The following is a 15,326-nucleotide window of genomic DNA, read 5'->3' as shown; positions in this document are numbered from 1 at the left end:
CAACATATATAAAGTTATTTAAATATTATATTGGTAGTACCTATCACATTATGGCACGGAAATCTTGGATTATTATTATTATTATAATCAAGGGGGAAGCTCTAAACCCGGAGGATTATACAGCGCCTGGGGGGGATGTGGAAGTCATTCAGGCTTAATTCGGGGAACTGGAGCACAGATTCAATTCCCTAAATCAAGAGCCCCTCACCAACATCAAGGAACCTTCCTTGAGGGGATGCGGAATCCCTAGATATAATATCACTAGATATTATAACCTTTCAAGTGAACTTGTATGTTCACAGCTGCATTAACTTATCCTCATTTATTTCATAATCAAAATAATTCTGTGGGAAATGTTTATCATTTATTATCCTTTTTTTCAGAGCCTGGAGGTAATTTTAAATAAATACGGCGAGGCAAGCCAATGTCAGAACGATTAAATTGACTCGCCATCTGTGGAATGGAAATAGCGAAGCTATGATGAACCACCGTGTTATAACAACACTTGTGAAGCTTTGATGAACCACCGTGTTATAACAACACTTGTGAAGCTTTGATGAACCACCGTGTTATAACAACACTTGTGAAGCTTTGATGAACCACCGTGTTATAACAACACTTGTGAAGCTTTGATGAACCACCGTGTTATAACAACACTTGTGAAGCTTTGATGAACCACCGTGTTATAACGATGAAGTGTAGAAGTGTGTAAGTACCTCGTTACTATTACTACTCATTAAATATTTTTGTGAATAGTTCATTACTCTTGTGACTTACTGGGTAACAAAATGTTGAAGCCCGTCCCTAGACTGTCTCTGTAATCTTTGACTACCACCCTTGTGTGCACCTCCCACGAAACTGAACAACTGAGCTTCCCATATGAAAGGAAGTTAATTACGTCAACGAGGAATAAGATCAGTGTATTCTTAAGATGATGGTGGTTCAAAGGTGCTTCGTTAAGGCTTGAAACTGGTCGAGCCATGCAAGGAGCCGATGTTATTTTGTCAGTAAATGCTGGGTCAGACTGAGTGAAGCATTGTTACTGTGTAGGGAGGGAATTGTGTGTAAGTGCGAGGATTATCCCGTCCCCTTTGTCTGGGAACACTCAAGTCTCAGAGTGACGGTCATGGTGAACTGTAGGCAAGTCCAGCCTTTTCTTATATAATTCTTTATAGACTTTGTCTCTACGGGATATATACCTATAAGTATGTGCGCGTATACAGTTTTCTATGCTTAGGTATTTATTATGTTTAAAGTGAAATATGGATTAGACAAATTTTAATTCGGTATTCCATGTGGTAACCTGTTCAGTATTAACCATTCGTAGTATTAAAAGGTCAAGGTTTAGGGGCCTAGTTTGTGAAGAGAATTCTTTGAATAGTCTTATTTATGGATAAATGTATACCTGGTATACGAGTGCTGTTAGCTTGACTAGCTGGTCATAACCTCTGAACCTATATTAACTCCTAATAATCATGCAGGTTTATTACGGAGCTTGTAACCACTGTGGTGGTAATCTTGGCAGTACTGATCAATTTCCCGGAGAGTGATGGCGCCGTTGTTAAAACTGACTCTCCCCGTGGGACACAAGATGAGGGAGATGCTGACTCTCCATCCCTGCGTAAACCCTTGACCTCAGACGAGATACTCCTTCATGAGAACGATCCCAGGGCTCTCAATGTCACAGCTGCCGGAGGAGTTGTTTCTGACGTAGACGATGAAGCTACAGTTGAAGATGAACCAGATATGTTTAACCAGAGTGAACTTGGTTATGCCACCACAGCGTCCAAGCTGGTAACCTCTCCTGGCAACTTGATCTACAGGTTAGTTTCAATACTTGTTACGGAAGGGGGGGGGGAGGAATGTACTCTAGCTTCACGACTTGGCTACCTGCTATTTATGATTAATTATGGAGCGCTAAACTCGTAAGGGTTCACTGTACGGGGGGGATAACGTTCGATAAATCTTTCGGATACAAGCAGGGACTCTTAAGAAATTTTGCAGTGAGAAACTACGACTGTTTTAGGATATCTAGGGGCAAGTTGGGGTCCCCAGTCTCAGTAAATTTTGCGTAATTATTTTTTAGTTTAAATTACAAAAATAAAAAATCTAAACTCTTGACTATTGTGTGTGGGGGGGGGGGGGGTTACATTAGTCCGGGCTAATGTACCAGGCTGATAAAAAACCATGCCACGGGCGGGGATAGAACCCGCGATCAGTCATGAAACTCCAGACTGACGTGCTAGCCACTGGGCCAGTTGGCTAAAAGATTTGTCCAACTAGGTACATTTATACACCATAGGAAGGTTAGCATAGACACCACTATGTATGGCTCTACAATCGTGTCGCTAAGATTTTGTGAGTAAAGTATCGGGCTGGCTTACATATCACGGTAATTATTTTACTTTAAACCCGTGTAGGTCATTAAGAGCAAGTGTTGAAGCTTGGGGTCCTCCACTTGCTTGAATGATAAATCTAACATCCAAGACACTGTTCGGTTGTTACAGCAAAAGCTTTTAAAAACTCCCGTTCATTGGTGCTCACTTGCAGCCGGGGCACAGCAGACTTTTTTTTTTTTTACGTATGCAAACCTAGGAACGCAAGTTTTGCCTGTGTCAGGCCTTAGATTGACAAAGCACTAAATCCTTGTACGTCTAGAACACACCTTGGCATAGGCAGCAGCCGCCAGTGTATGCTGTGATAGCCTTGAACTTGTCATGCTTAAATTATGTGCCCTAGATTTATGGAGGGGGGGGGGGGAGGCGAGGGCTATAACGCTAACTCTAAATGTCTTCTGTAGAGTGCGGGGGCAAAGTTAGGTTCATTCGAGGAAATGTCCAAATACCTTGGATATGAAGCACATCATTCCTGGAGGAAACCTGAACCTATAAGACTCAACTTGCAGGTTTTAAGTAATGGTTATCTTCAGTTTCAAGAATACTTGACACATTAATAATTTAAAGCAACAATGTAGAGCCTTGAGGCTTAGTGCTACAATAACTTTCAATAATGAATTAATGTTTGGTTAATGCCTGAGCATATCTTTTGAAAAGTGCTTCCTGCTGGCTTAGGGCTTATAATATTAGGCATATTTAATTCATAATGTCTGTTTCTCTGCTTGCAGTATGTGGGGCTTCATCTTAGGTGGAGTGTTATTGTTCATGAACCTTAACGACTCCTTCAAGGGTCCCATCATCAACGGCGTTAACAGCATCTTCGGACGTCGTGAACATAGACGTCGGCGAAGTGCTGCTGAGGGTCTAGAATATTACGTGGGTGCAGCATTTGATATGTTAACCACTGCCATTGACAAAATGGAAAAATTCTCAAATACTTCATAAAATGCAGAATCCTACCGATGAAAGGTTTGTGAACACTTGTCTGAAGACTTAATAAAAAATTTAATGAAATGAAACGATTACCTCCTCCCCCCCTCTTGTCTAAAATACATGACCTTTCCTATCCCGACCAAATCGGGAAGACTAATGTTTGTAATAGATTACATACAATGGAAGTGACGTAGAATCTAGGGATGGGGGAAGTTTTCTTCATGCAAATAGAAGGCACTCTTGGAGGCAGAGGGGAATACAGTTTTCCTCGGAACTACCACTTCCCCTCCCCCTCTTCAAGGGGGGGCTCCTTGGCGTGGTGAAGAGGCTCTTGGTCTGAGGAATTAGACCTGTCGGTCTCCTTCCTCACACCGAGCCTAATTACCCCCCAATCCCCCGTTCCCTATCCCATCCTCCCCTTTTTCCTTTCCTCCTCCCCACCCTTCCCTTTTTGGCCGTTAGTAATTTTTTTTTCTCCACAGGCACGCTAGTTCCTAGGTAGGGAAAAGGGTACAGGGGTCCATCCCATTCCATTCCATTGAGGTTCTTGGTGGTGGCGTAGTTTGCCGTGGAATCTGGATTACCTGGGGATGTCCTTCTCCCTCTCCGGTATCCCAGAGGGTGGCTTTGGGTGTCTCTCGGGCGACGGGTGCATCTCTGGAAGCCACCTTTCGGATTCCGAGGGGGGTGGCCGAAGGAGGTATGCTTTGTGGCGGATTTCCGGCCGCCCTCTTTTGTCCACCAAGGTAGTTCAGCAGATGTGAAGTTGCTATCCCGGATTGCTGGTTTACTGGCATGATGGGTAGGGTATGGCACGAGTTCCATGCTGCATCTGCGCTACTTGCGGTGCTGAGGTCCTCTTGGGTGCGGAGGGAGATTTCTGGCCCTTTCATTCCTCCTAGGAACTATCCCTCCCCGGTCCCCCCTTTTTTATTTATTTTTTTTTTCTTGACAAAAAGAAAAGTAACCTAACCATGGCAGCCCTAGTCCATGAACCTGCTACCCCCGGGCCCCTTCTTGATACCGCACCCCGTTCTGACTCCGCCTCGTCTTTGGACCACTCATCGGACACTCCTCATGCCTCTGTACCTCTTGCCGGTGCTGTTTCCTCACCCGCTTCAGGTACCGAGGCCTCGACTGACTCCTTCGATTTATCTGACCTTCGCTCTCCTCTGACTATGCTTCCGGCCTCTCCCTCTGCGGTGTGGCAATTTTCAAATCGCTGGCCCCTTCCACGTCGGACCAACTCCGGTCCCACGCCTAAACGCCAATGACCATTACCTGCTGATGATACTTCTCCACCTTCCCGTTCTTCTCAGAAAAGATCGACACGTCTTTCACTACCTTTCCACGCTCGGTTTCAGACTGCACAATGGACTAAATTCTTCACTTTACGACCGACTTCCTCTACTGCCTATCTTTCTGACCACAGTATTGGCAAGGCACTCCTACGCCATGTTGGTAAAGATATTTCTTTTCATGCTCTCAAGAGGTACGTGCATCATCACCGTACAGAATGCTACCCAGGCTCGTGAGCTTTCTCGTCTTTCCCATATCGATACTGTTCCTGTCACTATTGAAAAATATCATTCCATCAATTCTTGTAGTGGTACTGTCATTCTGCCCCATACCATAGTTCAACAAAATTTCCAGACATGTGGCACTGACATTCTTGAACAACTGGAATGCCAAGATTTCCCAATCCTCAAGGTAGACACTTATGTTCTTCCTGCCCGTGGGCGGAGACAATACCCTAGCAATGTGGCTCGTTTAACTTTTGACAGCCGTGAACTCCCATCCTCAGTTTATGTAGCAGGACATCGGTTAAAAGTTCGAAAAGGTGATACCTACACCACAACAGTGTAGAAATTGCTGGCGATTTGGCCATCCAGCGAAATATTGCAGATCTATTGCCGAATGCCCGGTCTGTGGTGCCGATGACCATTCTAATGTCTTGCAATCGACCTCCCTCTTGCCTTAATTGTCATGAGGCTCACCCTTCATACTCTCGCCATTGTCAAGTTTACTTAAACGAGCGGGAAATCCGTTACCTCAAAGAGGCAGGTCTCCCTTATGCCATGGCAGTTTCTCATCTCCGCCTCCAAGGGAGACTACCTCGTGTTTCTTATTCCCGTGCTTCAAAACTTCCCCCCCCACTTCTGGGATCCCATCTTCTGCAACCACCTCTGTGGTTACCTCTCCCATAGTCACTCCTGTATCTAATTCTTTTGCTGTCCTAGGCTCAGACGCCCCTACTTCAAACGCCTCAGTCTGATCTTGCTTCTTCGTGTTCTCCCTCACAAGCCTCGGTAGCAATGAGATCTCGTATGACACCTCCTCCTAATCGTCCCTCTACTTCTCAAAAGTCAAAAAAAGGTCCATTAACATCTCCTACCTATCTTCCACCTCATTTTACCTTCCCTGTCTCTGTACCTGGTTCTTCCCCTCTCACTGGCTCTGTTACAAGTGTAGAGGTTCACCCTCCTCCTCATACTGTACCTTCCTTCCCTGTTCCCTCCCAAGTTTCTTCCTCTTCTGCCACCTCCCAGGTTTCTGCCTCTTCTGTCCCCTTCCATGCTTCTCCAGTTCCCTCCACCCTTTCGCCCCCCCCCCCTTACCTTGGTACAGTCCATTACAGTTCCAATCTTTACTCGTCCTCCCCCTACCATTTCCAATATTGTCTCCCATACGACGTCTCTGAATTCTGAAACACTTGAAGCAATCTCTGAATATATTGCAGAGACCAAACCATCAATGGACACTGAACCACCCTCCGTTCCTTCTCTCTGCTCCATCTGCGCAGCTCTTTTCTTCACAGCGCACCATTTCTTTGCTGCTTGAACGTTTTCCACTGCCTCCGCATGTGGATTTTCTAACCCCTCTAGTCCGTAGGAACCCTTACCTGCGGATTTCAAGTATCTTTATCATTGCCAATCATGGCCTATTTACAGTGGAATATACGCGGCCTCGGGGGTAATCTGGGTGAGCTTCAGATGTTACTCTCCCAGTTTTCCCCTGTTGGTGTTTGCTTACAGGAACCAAAATTACACTCTGCTGTTATCTCCACCATCTCAGGCTGTAATTTATTGTATTCTTCAGATCCTTTTCCTGATGGGACCTTTAATGAAAGTGCCCTTCTATGCACTGATATTCCGTACCATCAGCTATTTGTTCGTACTTCACTGCATTACAGCAGCCCATATCCACTTGCATAGGTGGTATATGATCTGTTCTTTATCTCTCTCCTTCTCGGGCATTATCTATTCTGGATATTGCCTTTCTTGTTTCGTCGTTACCACCACCGATTCTGTTACTTGGCGATTTTAATGCCCACCATTTCCTCTGGGGGGGGGGGGGGTGTCTCGCTGTGATTCCCGTGGCATTCAGTTAGAGGCTTTTCTTGCCACCCACCCCGTCCATGTTTTAAATACAGGTACTCTCACCCATTTTGATCCTTGGACTCGCACTCTCTTGCATCAATCTGTCTGCTCTTCCTCCGCCGCATTAGACTTCACTTGGTCTGTTCTCCCGGACTTGCATGACAGCGATCATTTCCCAATCATTCTTACTTCCCCTTCATATTCACCACCTCTTCGAATCCCACACTGGCAATTTGATCAGGCAAATTGGAACCTTTACTCACACCTCACTGTTTTTAGAGTTTCCTTCTTCGTCCTCCATCGATGAGCTTTTACACCTCTTCTCATCCTCCGTTTTTAACCGCAGCTTCTAATTGTATACCCCTCATGGAAGGTTCCTTGATGTTGGTGAGGGGCTCTTGATTTAGGGAATTGGATCTGTGCTCCAGTTCCCCGAATTAAGCCTGAATGCCTTCCACATCCCCCCCCAGGCGCTGTATAATCCTCCGGGTTTAGCGCTTCCCCCTTGATTATAATAATAATTCTAATTGTATACCCCAAACTTCAGGCAGGCATTCTCAGAAATGCATGCCTTAGTGGTCTCCTGCTTGTGCTCGTGCAGTACGTTTGAAACGCGCTGCATGGGGCAGGTACCGGTACAATAGAACCACAGAGAGACTTCTTGATTTTAAGCAGAAGCGTGCGATCGCTCGCCGTGTCATCCGTGACGCTAAACGCACTTGCTGGCGAGATTGTCTCCACCATCACCTCTGCTTCCTCTGAGTGCAGTCTGGAAAAAAGTACGAAAACTGAGTGGTAAATATTCTCTTGACCCGGCTCCTGTTCTGCGGGTTGCCGGTGTTGATATAGCAAACCCACTAGATGTTGCCAATGAAATTGGCAATCATCTGGTCCATATTTCTCAGGGACTCCATCTATGCCCCTCATTTCTTTCCTCAAAGTCTGCCAGAGTTAGCACCCTTGGACTTTTCTTCTCTCAGAGAAGAACAGTATAATGTGCCTTTTACACTTCAAGAACTGGAAGCAACACTCTCAGCTTGCCGATCATCGGCAGCTGGGCCCGACGACATTCATATTCGTATGCTACAACATTTACATCAGTCAGCCCTTGTAGTCCTATTATGCCTTTACAATCTTATTTGGTCACAAAGAGTTCTTCCACAGCTGTGAAAATCCGCCATTGTTCTCCCTTTCCGCAAACCAGGCACTAGGGGACATGAAGGCTCCCACTATCGTCCCATTGCTCTTACCAGTGCAGTTTGCAAAGTGATGGAACGCCTAGTGAATAGACGTTTAGTGTGGTATTTAGACATGCACAACAGTCTCTCCACTCGTCAATATGGCTTTCGTAAGGGACGTTCTACCATAGACCCCTTACTACGCTTGGATACGTATGTTCGTAATGCCTTTGCGAATAACCACTCGGTTATTGCCATATTTTTTGACCTTGAGAAGGCATATGACACAACTTGGAGGTATAATATTTTAGCCCAAGCCCACTCATTAGGCCTTCGAGGCAATCTATCATCCTTCCTTAAGAACTTTTTAACTGACAGGCATTTCCGTGTTCGGGTTAATAATGTGCTCTCCCCGGACTTTATCCAAGCTGAAGGTGTCCCCCAGGGATGTGTTCTGAGCACAACACTTTTTCTCCTTGCTATTAGTGATTTGGCCTCTAGTCTTCCATCAAATATTTGGTCATCACTCTGTTGATGACTTCGCTATTGCCTGTGCAGGCGCTGACTGTCACCTCATTACAGTTTCTCTTCAGCATGCAGTCGACCGTGTTTCCAATTGGGCCACCACACATGGGTTTAAATTTTCCAGCACTAAAACCCACCAAATTACTTTCACTAGACGCTCTGTCGTCTCCGATCATCCTTTGTACCTCTGGCTCCCGTATCCCTGAACGTGATAGTCAAGTTTCTGGGCCTCCTCTTTGACCGTAGGTTATCCTGGAAACCTTACATTACCTCTCTGAAGGCAACTTGTCACAGCCGGCTGAACCTTCTTAAAACCCTTGCTCATCTTTCATGGGGAGCTGATCGTCGAACCCTCCTTCGCCTACATTCCACCTTCATTTTATCGAAACTTGATTATGGTGACCAGATCTATTCAGCGGCATCTCCTGCTACTCTCTAGCCTTAACTCCATTCATCACCAAGGATTACGTTTATGCCTTGGTGCCTTTCGCTCTTCCCCTGTCGAGAGCCTCTATGCAGAAGCAAACGTTCCATCCTTAACAGATCGCTGTGATGCCCATAGCCTTCACTACTATGTATGCTCTAATGATCTCCGCAATCCTTCCATTTATAGAATGGTCACTGATATTAGTAGACATTCTTTATTTGTTCGCCACCCGTTTACTCTGTCCCTTCTCTCTTCGCCTTCATTCGCTCTTGTCTTCTCTTCAATTACCACTTTTCTATGTTCATGTAGCATCTCGCTTTTCCCTACCCCCCTGGGAAGTTCCAGCTGTTCGAGTCTGTTCTTTCTCTCTCCCTTGCTCGAAAGCCCAACTGTCTACGGTCGCTTCCCGCTCTTTTTCTTGACCACTTTCACTCTCATTCTCATGCCATTGCTGTGTACACAGATGGCTCTAAGTCTTCTGACGGTGTAGGATTCGCAGCAATGTTTCCGGACAGTCGTACGAGAGCATTTGCTATCTTCGGCTAGTATTTTTACTGCTGAGTTGTATGCCATCCTTGCAGCACTTATCCGTATTGCATCTATGCCTGTGTCATCATTTGTGGTTGTCTCAGACTCCCTTAGTGCTTTCCAGGCTATACAGAAATTTGATACACCTCACCCCTTAGTCCTCCATATCCAACTTTGGCTATGCCGCATCTTTACCAAGCATAAAGATATTGTTTTTTGTTGGGTCCCTGGTCATGTTGACGTACAGGGCAATGAACAGGCAGACACTGCTGCGTGGTCAGCAGTACATGACCTACCAGTTTCATATAGAGGTATTCCGTTTACGGACTATTTTGCTGCAATATCTTACCACCTTCACACCCGTTGGCAATAACGTTGGTCTACTATGCTCGGCAACAAACTTCAATCTATTAAACCTAGTATAGGTTACTGGCCGTCTTCTTATCACCAGTGTCGAGGTTGGGAGACTACTCTCTCCTGTCTTCGCATTGGCCATACTCGTTTTACTCGTGGATATCTCATGGAGAGGCGCCCTGCTCCTCTGTGTGAATTGCCAAGCTCCATTATCAGTCAGCCACATTCTGTTGGACTGCCCACTTTATCAACGAGCACGCAGAATTTACCTCCATCGTCGTCTTCGCTCCGCTGCTCTCTTTACCTTCCCTTCTCGCTGATGGACCCACCTTTCATCCGGACTCTCTCATTGACTTTTTGACAACAACTGACTGACTTCACAAACTCTGATACCTTCAGCCCTTTCTACTTCAATCTCTTGCTACCCTCTACCCCTGTACTATCCCCTGCCCCGCTGTTTTCTGTAACCTACTGATCATCCCTCTTCTGCCATCCAATACCCTCGCTTCCTTCCCTACCCTGCAGCGCTGTATAGCCCTTGTGGCTTAGCACTTCTTTTTGGTTATAATAATAATACCATTTCCGAAGAAAATAAGTTTACTCAGCAATACCCTTAAATGACCTTTTGAAATCCCACGTACCTCTGCATAACCTGGCACAACCTTTGGGTGACGAGTACTTGCCTGACTAACTAGAGACCTATAATACTAGGCCACCCTGCCGAGTATTGTAGGTCGCTGGAAGAATGCCTGGTCTGTGACGCAGCTGACAGTCTATCCATCCTGCAGCTCATCTTCAACTAGCCTTCACCGGAGAGGCTAGCCCTGCACATTTTTGCAGTCTCCCGGTTTTCTCAAGAAAATGAACTTCGTTCTCTTAAAGAATAAGAGGACTTGTCTTGCATGGTAGTTTCTTGCCTCTGCCTTCAAGGAAGTGAGGAAGGTGGGACAGGCAGCAGATAACCTGTGGCTAGTGTCCCTGGATATTGAATCCTTATACCCTTCTATCCCCCAGCAGGAAGCAGCAGAAACAGTAGCAGAATTCTATGAAGAGAACTTGAAAAAACATCAGAGAGGACCTGGCCCAATTAGGGATCAGGACGCCACCTTCTAAAACCATAGTTAAAGATTCACTGGTTCACATTATGATACCATTTTAAAATTTGATAATGTAACATATAGACAGATGACAGGGACGGCAATTGGGGCTTCAGTAAGTGTAGCAGTTGCTGAAATCTTCGTCCACTAAACTAGAATTGGGCAGACTAGAGAAAGCAACAGCTCTGGTTTTGTATAAACGTTACACAGATGACATTTTTTTTGCTTAATAGGTGGGGAAGATACTATTCAAAGGTACCTAACAACCTGTCGGTATTGTATACCATTTTGATGTTCATACTATTCAAAGTTTAGTGGACTGGGCAAATAAGGCACACCCTTCACTCCGCTTTACACATGAATTTCACAATACTAATCTTCCCTTTCTTGATACAATGGTCTACCTGAATAAAGAACGTTTCATCCACAGCAAGACATATTATAAGCCAGGAATGCCCATCAGTATCTCCATTGGACGTCATCACACCCAAGGAGCCTGAAGCAGTCCCTGCCTTACTCCCTAGCCTTGAGAGTCAAAAGAATCTGCAGTGAGGAGGAAGAATTCCAGACGTCAATTCAAGAGATGTGGGAATTCTTCAGGCTCAGGGGATACCCTGAACCAGCCCTAACAGCAGCAGAGGAGGAACTGAGGCTCAAGGATAGGAAGGAGCTGTTGGAACCACAACAGAGGACTAAGAACGACAGAACAATCCTGACAGCACTATTTGATGAATCCTGGGCTCTAGAACTGAGGGACGAACTGAACCAACTTTGGACATGGATTGGAGAATTCGAACAAGCTTCTTGGGCAGAATACTTCCCCAAACGTCCCCCAATGATTGCCTGGGAAAAAGATAGCTCGCTGAAGGACGACTTGATGAAGGCAGAATTTCCCAAGAAAAGCAAGACCAGGTCTCCAGACGACGTTTCAGCACAAGAAACAAGAGAAAACCTAACCTAACCTCTGAAAAATCGCCACAAGAGTGGGATTAGGAGATTGCTTTTCAACCAAGACACATGGGGATAGAGGACTGGATGAAGGACAACACACTACCATGACTGGCTGAGGATCTGGCACACAAATTGAGAAAAGCGCTGTATAGCCCTTGTGGTTTAGCGCTTCTTCTTGGTTATAATAATAATACCACTTCCCCCCCCCCCCCCCCCGAAAAAAATAAGTTTACTCAGCAATACCCTTAAATGACCTTTTGAAATCCCACGTACCTCTGCATAACCTGGCACAACCTTTGGGTGACGAGTACTTGCCTGACTAACTAGAGACCTATAATACGGGCCACCCTGCCGAGTATTGTAGGTCGCTGGAAGAATGCCTGGTCTGTGACGCAGCTGACAGTCTATCCATCCTGCAGCTGATCTTCAACTAGCCTTCACCGGAGAGGCTAGCCCTGCACATTTTTGCAGTCTCCCAGTTTTCTCAAGAAAATGAACTTCGTTCTCTTAAAGAATAAAAGGACTTGTCTTGCATGGTAGTTTCTTGCCTCTGCCTTCAAGGGAGAACCACAGCTTTCTCCAGTGTTGCTTGTTCTCAAACCTCTGTAGTACCTGCTCCCACAGTCACCTGTGCCCAATCCTAATGCAATCCTTTCCTCTGATGTTCCTACTTAGTCTCATTCGTCCATCAACTTGGAGAATGGGAGGCAGAGCAGGTTGATCCAAGGTAATGGAGGACAAGTTAGATTCTTTGCACGCAAAGCCCCCGACTTGCATAAAGGAACCTCCCTGGAGGGGGGGGGGGTAACAGGAGTGGTTACTGCTCCCTCTTACCTAATGTGAAATACAAGTTGCCTGTTACACCTAGCCAAATAAACACTGCTGGTAAGCCTCTGAAGAAATACCGAAGCTCTACTGATGCCCCTTTCTTTAAATTTGAGAAGCCACACAGTAAAGCAGCCTTGAACCAAAATCTGTAAGCTGCATGTCCAGCAAGAGGCTCTTGATCCAAGGAATTGGACCCATCTAGCCTTTTATCAAATCCTGATTGGACTTGGTTGTCGATTATTTGCATGACTATGTAATTATAATCATGGAGGATTGCTAAACCCATAGGATTATACAGCACCTGTGGGGGAGGGGGATGGGATTCAGACTCGGTTCAGGGAACTGAAGCACAGATCCAATTCCCTAGACTGAGCCCCTCACAAGCATCAAGGAACCTCCCTTGAGGGGTAATAATAGTAAAGAGGTGAATGTTTGGGTAGTAAACTGTGGCCCATCATATAACCCACCCCAAGACCAGTGATTCCCCCAAGGGTAAATGATGCTGGTGAAGGATTCTTGATGAAAGGAACTGGACTGTCTTCCCTTTCTCGGCCTCTTCAAGGGGGGGCTCCTTGGCGTGGTGAAGAGGCTCTTGGTCTGAGGAATTAGCCCTGTCGGTCTTCTTCCTCAGACCGAACCTAATTACCCCCCATTCTCCCCTCCCCTTTTTCCATTCCTCCTCCTCCTCCCCACCCCTCCCTTTTGCCCTTCCTCTTTTTGGCCTTTGGGATTTCTCCCACAGGCGCGCTAGTTCCTAGGTAGGGGAAAGGACACCGGGGTCCATCCCATTCCGTTGAGGTTCTTGGCAGTGGCATAGTTTGCCGTGGAATCTGGACTGCCTGGGGATGTCCCAATCCCTCTCCGGTATCCCGGAGTAGCTTTGGGTGTCTTTCGGGCGACAGGTGTATCTCTGGAAGCCACCTTTGGGATTCCGGGGGTGGTGGCTGAAGGAGGTATGCTTTGTGGTGGATATCTGGCCGCCCTCTCTTTTGTCCACCGAGGTAGCTCGGCAGATGTGAGGTTGCTATCCCGGATTGCTGGTTTACTGGCATGAAGGGTAGGGTATGGCATGGCACGGGTTCCATGCTGCATCTGCGCTACTAGCGGTGCTGAGGTCCTCTTGGGCGCGGAGGGAGATTTCCGGCCCTTTCATTTATCCTGGGAACTATTCCTCCCCGCTCCCCCCTTTTTTTATTCTTTTTTTTTTTATTTTTATTTTCTTTTCTTTCTTTTTTTTCTTAAAAGCAAAAAGCAAAGGAGTAACCTAACCATGGAGAACCCAATCCATGAACCCACTACCCCCGGGCCCCTTCTTGATACCGCACCCCATTCTGCCCCTGCCTTGTGTTTCGACCACTCTTTGGACACTCCTGATGCCCCTGTACCTCTTGCTGGTGCTGTTTCCTCACCCGCTTCAGGTACAGGGGCTTCGACTGACTCCTTCGATTTGTCTGAACTCCGCTCTCCTTTGACTCCTTCCGGCTTCTCCCTCTACGGTATGGCAATTTTTGAATCGCCCGCCCATTTCATGCCGGACCAACTCCGGTCCTACTCCTAAACGCCAACGTCAATCTCCTGATGATGCTCCTTCGTTACCTTCCCATTCTACTCGGAAAAGACTGACACGTCAAGCACTCCCTCTCCACACTCAATTTTGGACCACACAATGGACTAAATTCTTTACTTTAAGACCGACTTCTTCTGCCTACCTTTCTGACCATAGTATTGGCAAAGCACTCCTGCGTCATGTTGGTAGATATTTCATTTCATGCTCTCGAGCGGTACGCGCATCGTCACTGTCCAGAATGCTACCCAAGCTCGTGATCTTTCTCTCCTTTCGAATATCGATACTACTCCTATCACTATTGCAGCTGGAACTCCAGGATCTCCCAATCCTCAAAGTAGACACTTGTGTCCTTCCTGCCCAGGGGCAGAGACGTTACCCTTGCAATGTGGCTCGTTTAACTTTTGACAGCCAAGAACTCCCGTCCTCTGTATATGTCGCGGGACATCGGTTACAAGTTTGAAAGGTGATACCTACACCGCAACAATGTAGAAATTGCTGGCGTTTTGGTCACCCAGCGAAATATTGCAGATCTATGGCCGAATGCCCAGTCTGTGGTGCCGACGACCATTCTAATACATCTTGCAGTCAACCTCCATCTTGCCTTAATTGTAATGAAGCTCGCCCTTCGTACTCCCGCCGTTGCCAGGTCTACTTAAATGAACGTGAAATCCGTTGCCTCAAGAGGCAGAAGGTCTCCCTTATGCTATGGCAGTTACTCATCTCCACCTCCAAGGGAGACTAAACCGTGTTTCTTATTCTTGTGTTTCCAAACATCCCCCCACTTCTGGGGTCCCATCTTCTGCAGTCTCCTCTGTTGTTACCCCTCCCATAGCCACTCCGGCATCTAATCCTTTTGCTGTCCTTGGCTCTGACGTCCCGACTACAACTCAGTCTGTTCTCACATCTTCGCGTCCTTCCTCACAAGCCCCAGTATCGACAAGACCTCGTACGACACCTAATCCTTATAGAGAATAAACTTTGAATTGAATAATACCAATCGCCCCTCTACTTCTCAGAAGTCCAAAAAATCCACATTGCTCAAATCATCTTTGCCCCTTCCTTCCCTTCTTCCACCTCCACACTTTACCTTTCCAGTCTCTGTACCTAGTTCTTCCCCTCTCTGGCTCTATTACAAGTGTGGAGATTCACCCTCCTCCTCGTA

General features: G+C 46.4%; 1 protein-coding gene across 1 annotated transcript; it reads left to right on the top strand.

The window, feature by feature from the left end:
- The first annotated feature begins 983 nt into the window (after window positions 1–983).
- LOC138852901 (uncharacterized) lies at window positions 984–3,420 on the top strand. Its single transcript, XM_070086489.1, has 3 exons — window positions 984–1,140; window positions 1,482–1,823; window positions 3,125–3,420. The coding sequence occupies exons 1-3, from the start codon at window positions 1,127–1,129 to the stop codon at window positions 3,339–3,341; spliced, it is 573 nt and encodes a 190-aa protein (XP_069942590.1). The 5' UTR covers window positions 984–1,126; the 3' UTR covers window positions 3,342–3,420.
- The last annotated feature ends 11,906 nt before the right edge of the window (window positions 3,421–15,326 follow it).

This window comes from Cherax quadricarinatus, chromosome 18 (assembly GCF_038502225.1).
Source record: "Cherax quadricarinatus isolate ZL_2023a chromosome 18, ASM3850222v1, whole genome shotgun sequence".
In the NCBI taxonomy this organism is placed as follows: Eukaryota; Metazoa; Arthropoda; class Malacostraca; order Decapoda; family Parastacidae; genus Cherax; species Cherax quadricarinatus.
The sequence above is the reverse complement of the archived record's forward strand: the minus strand, read 5'-3'. Positions and strand labels throughout refer to the sequence as shown.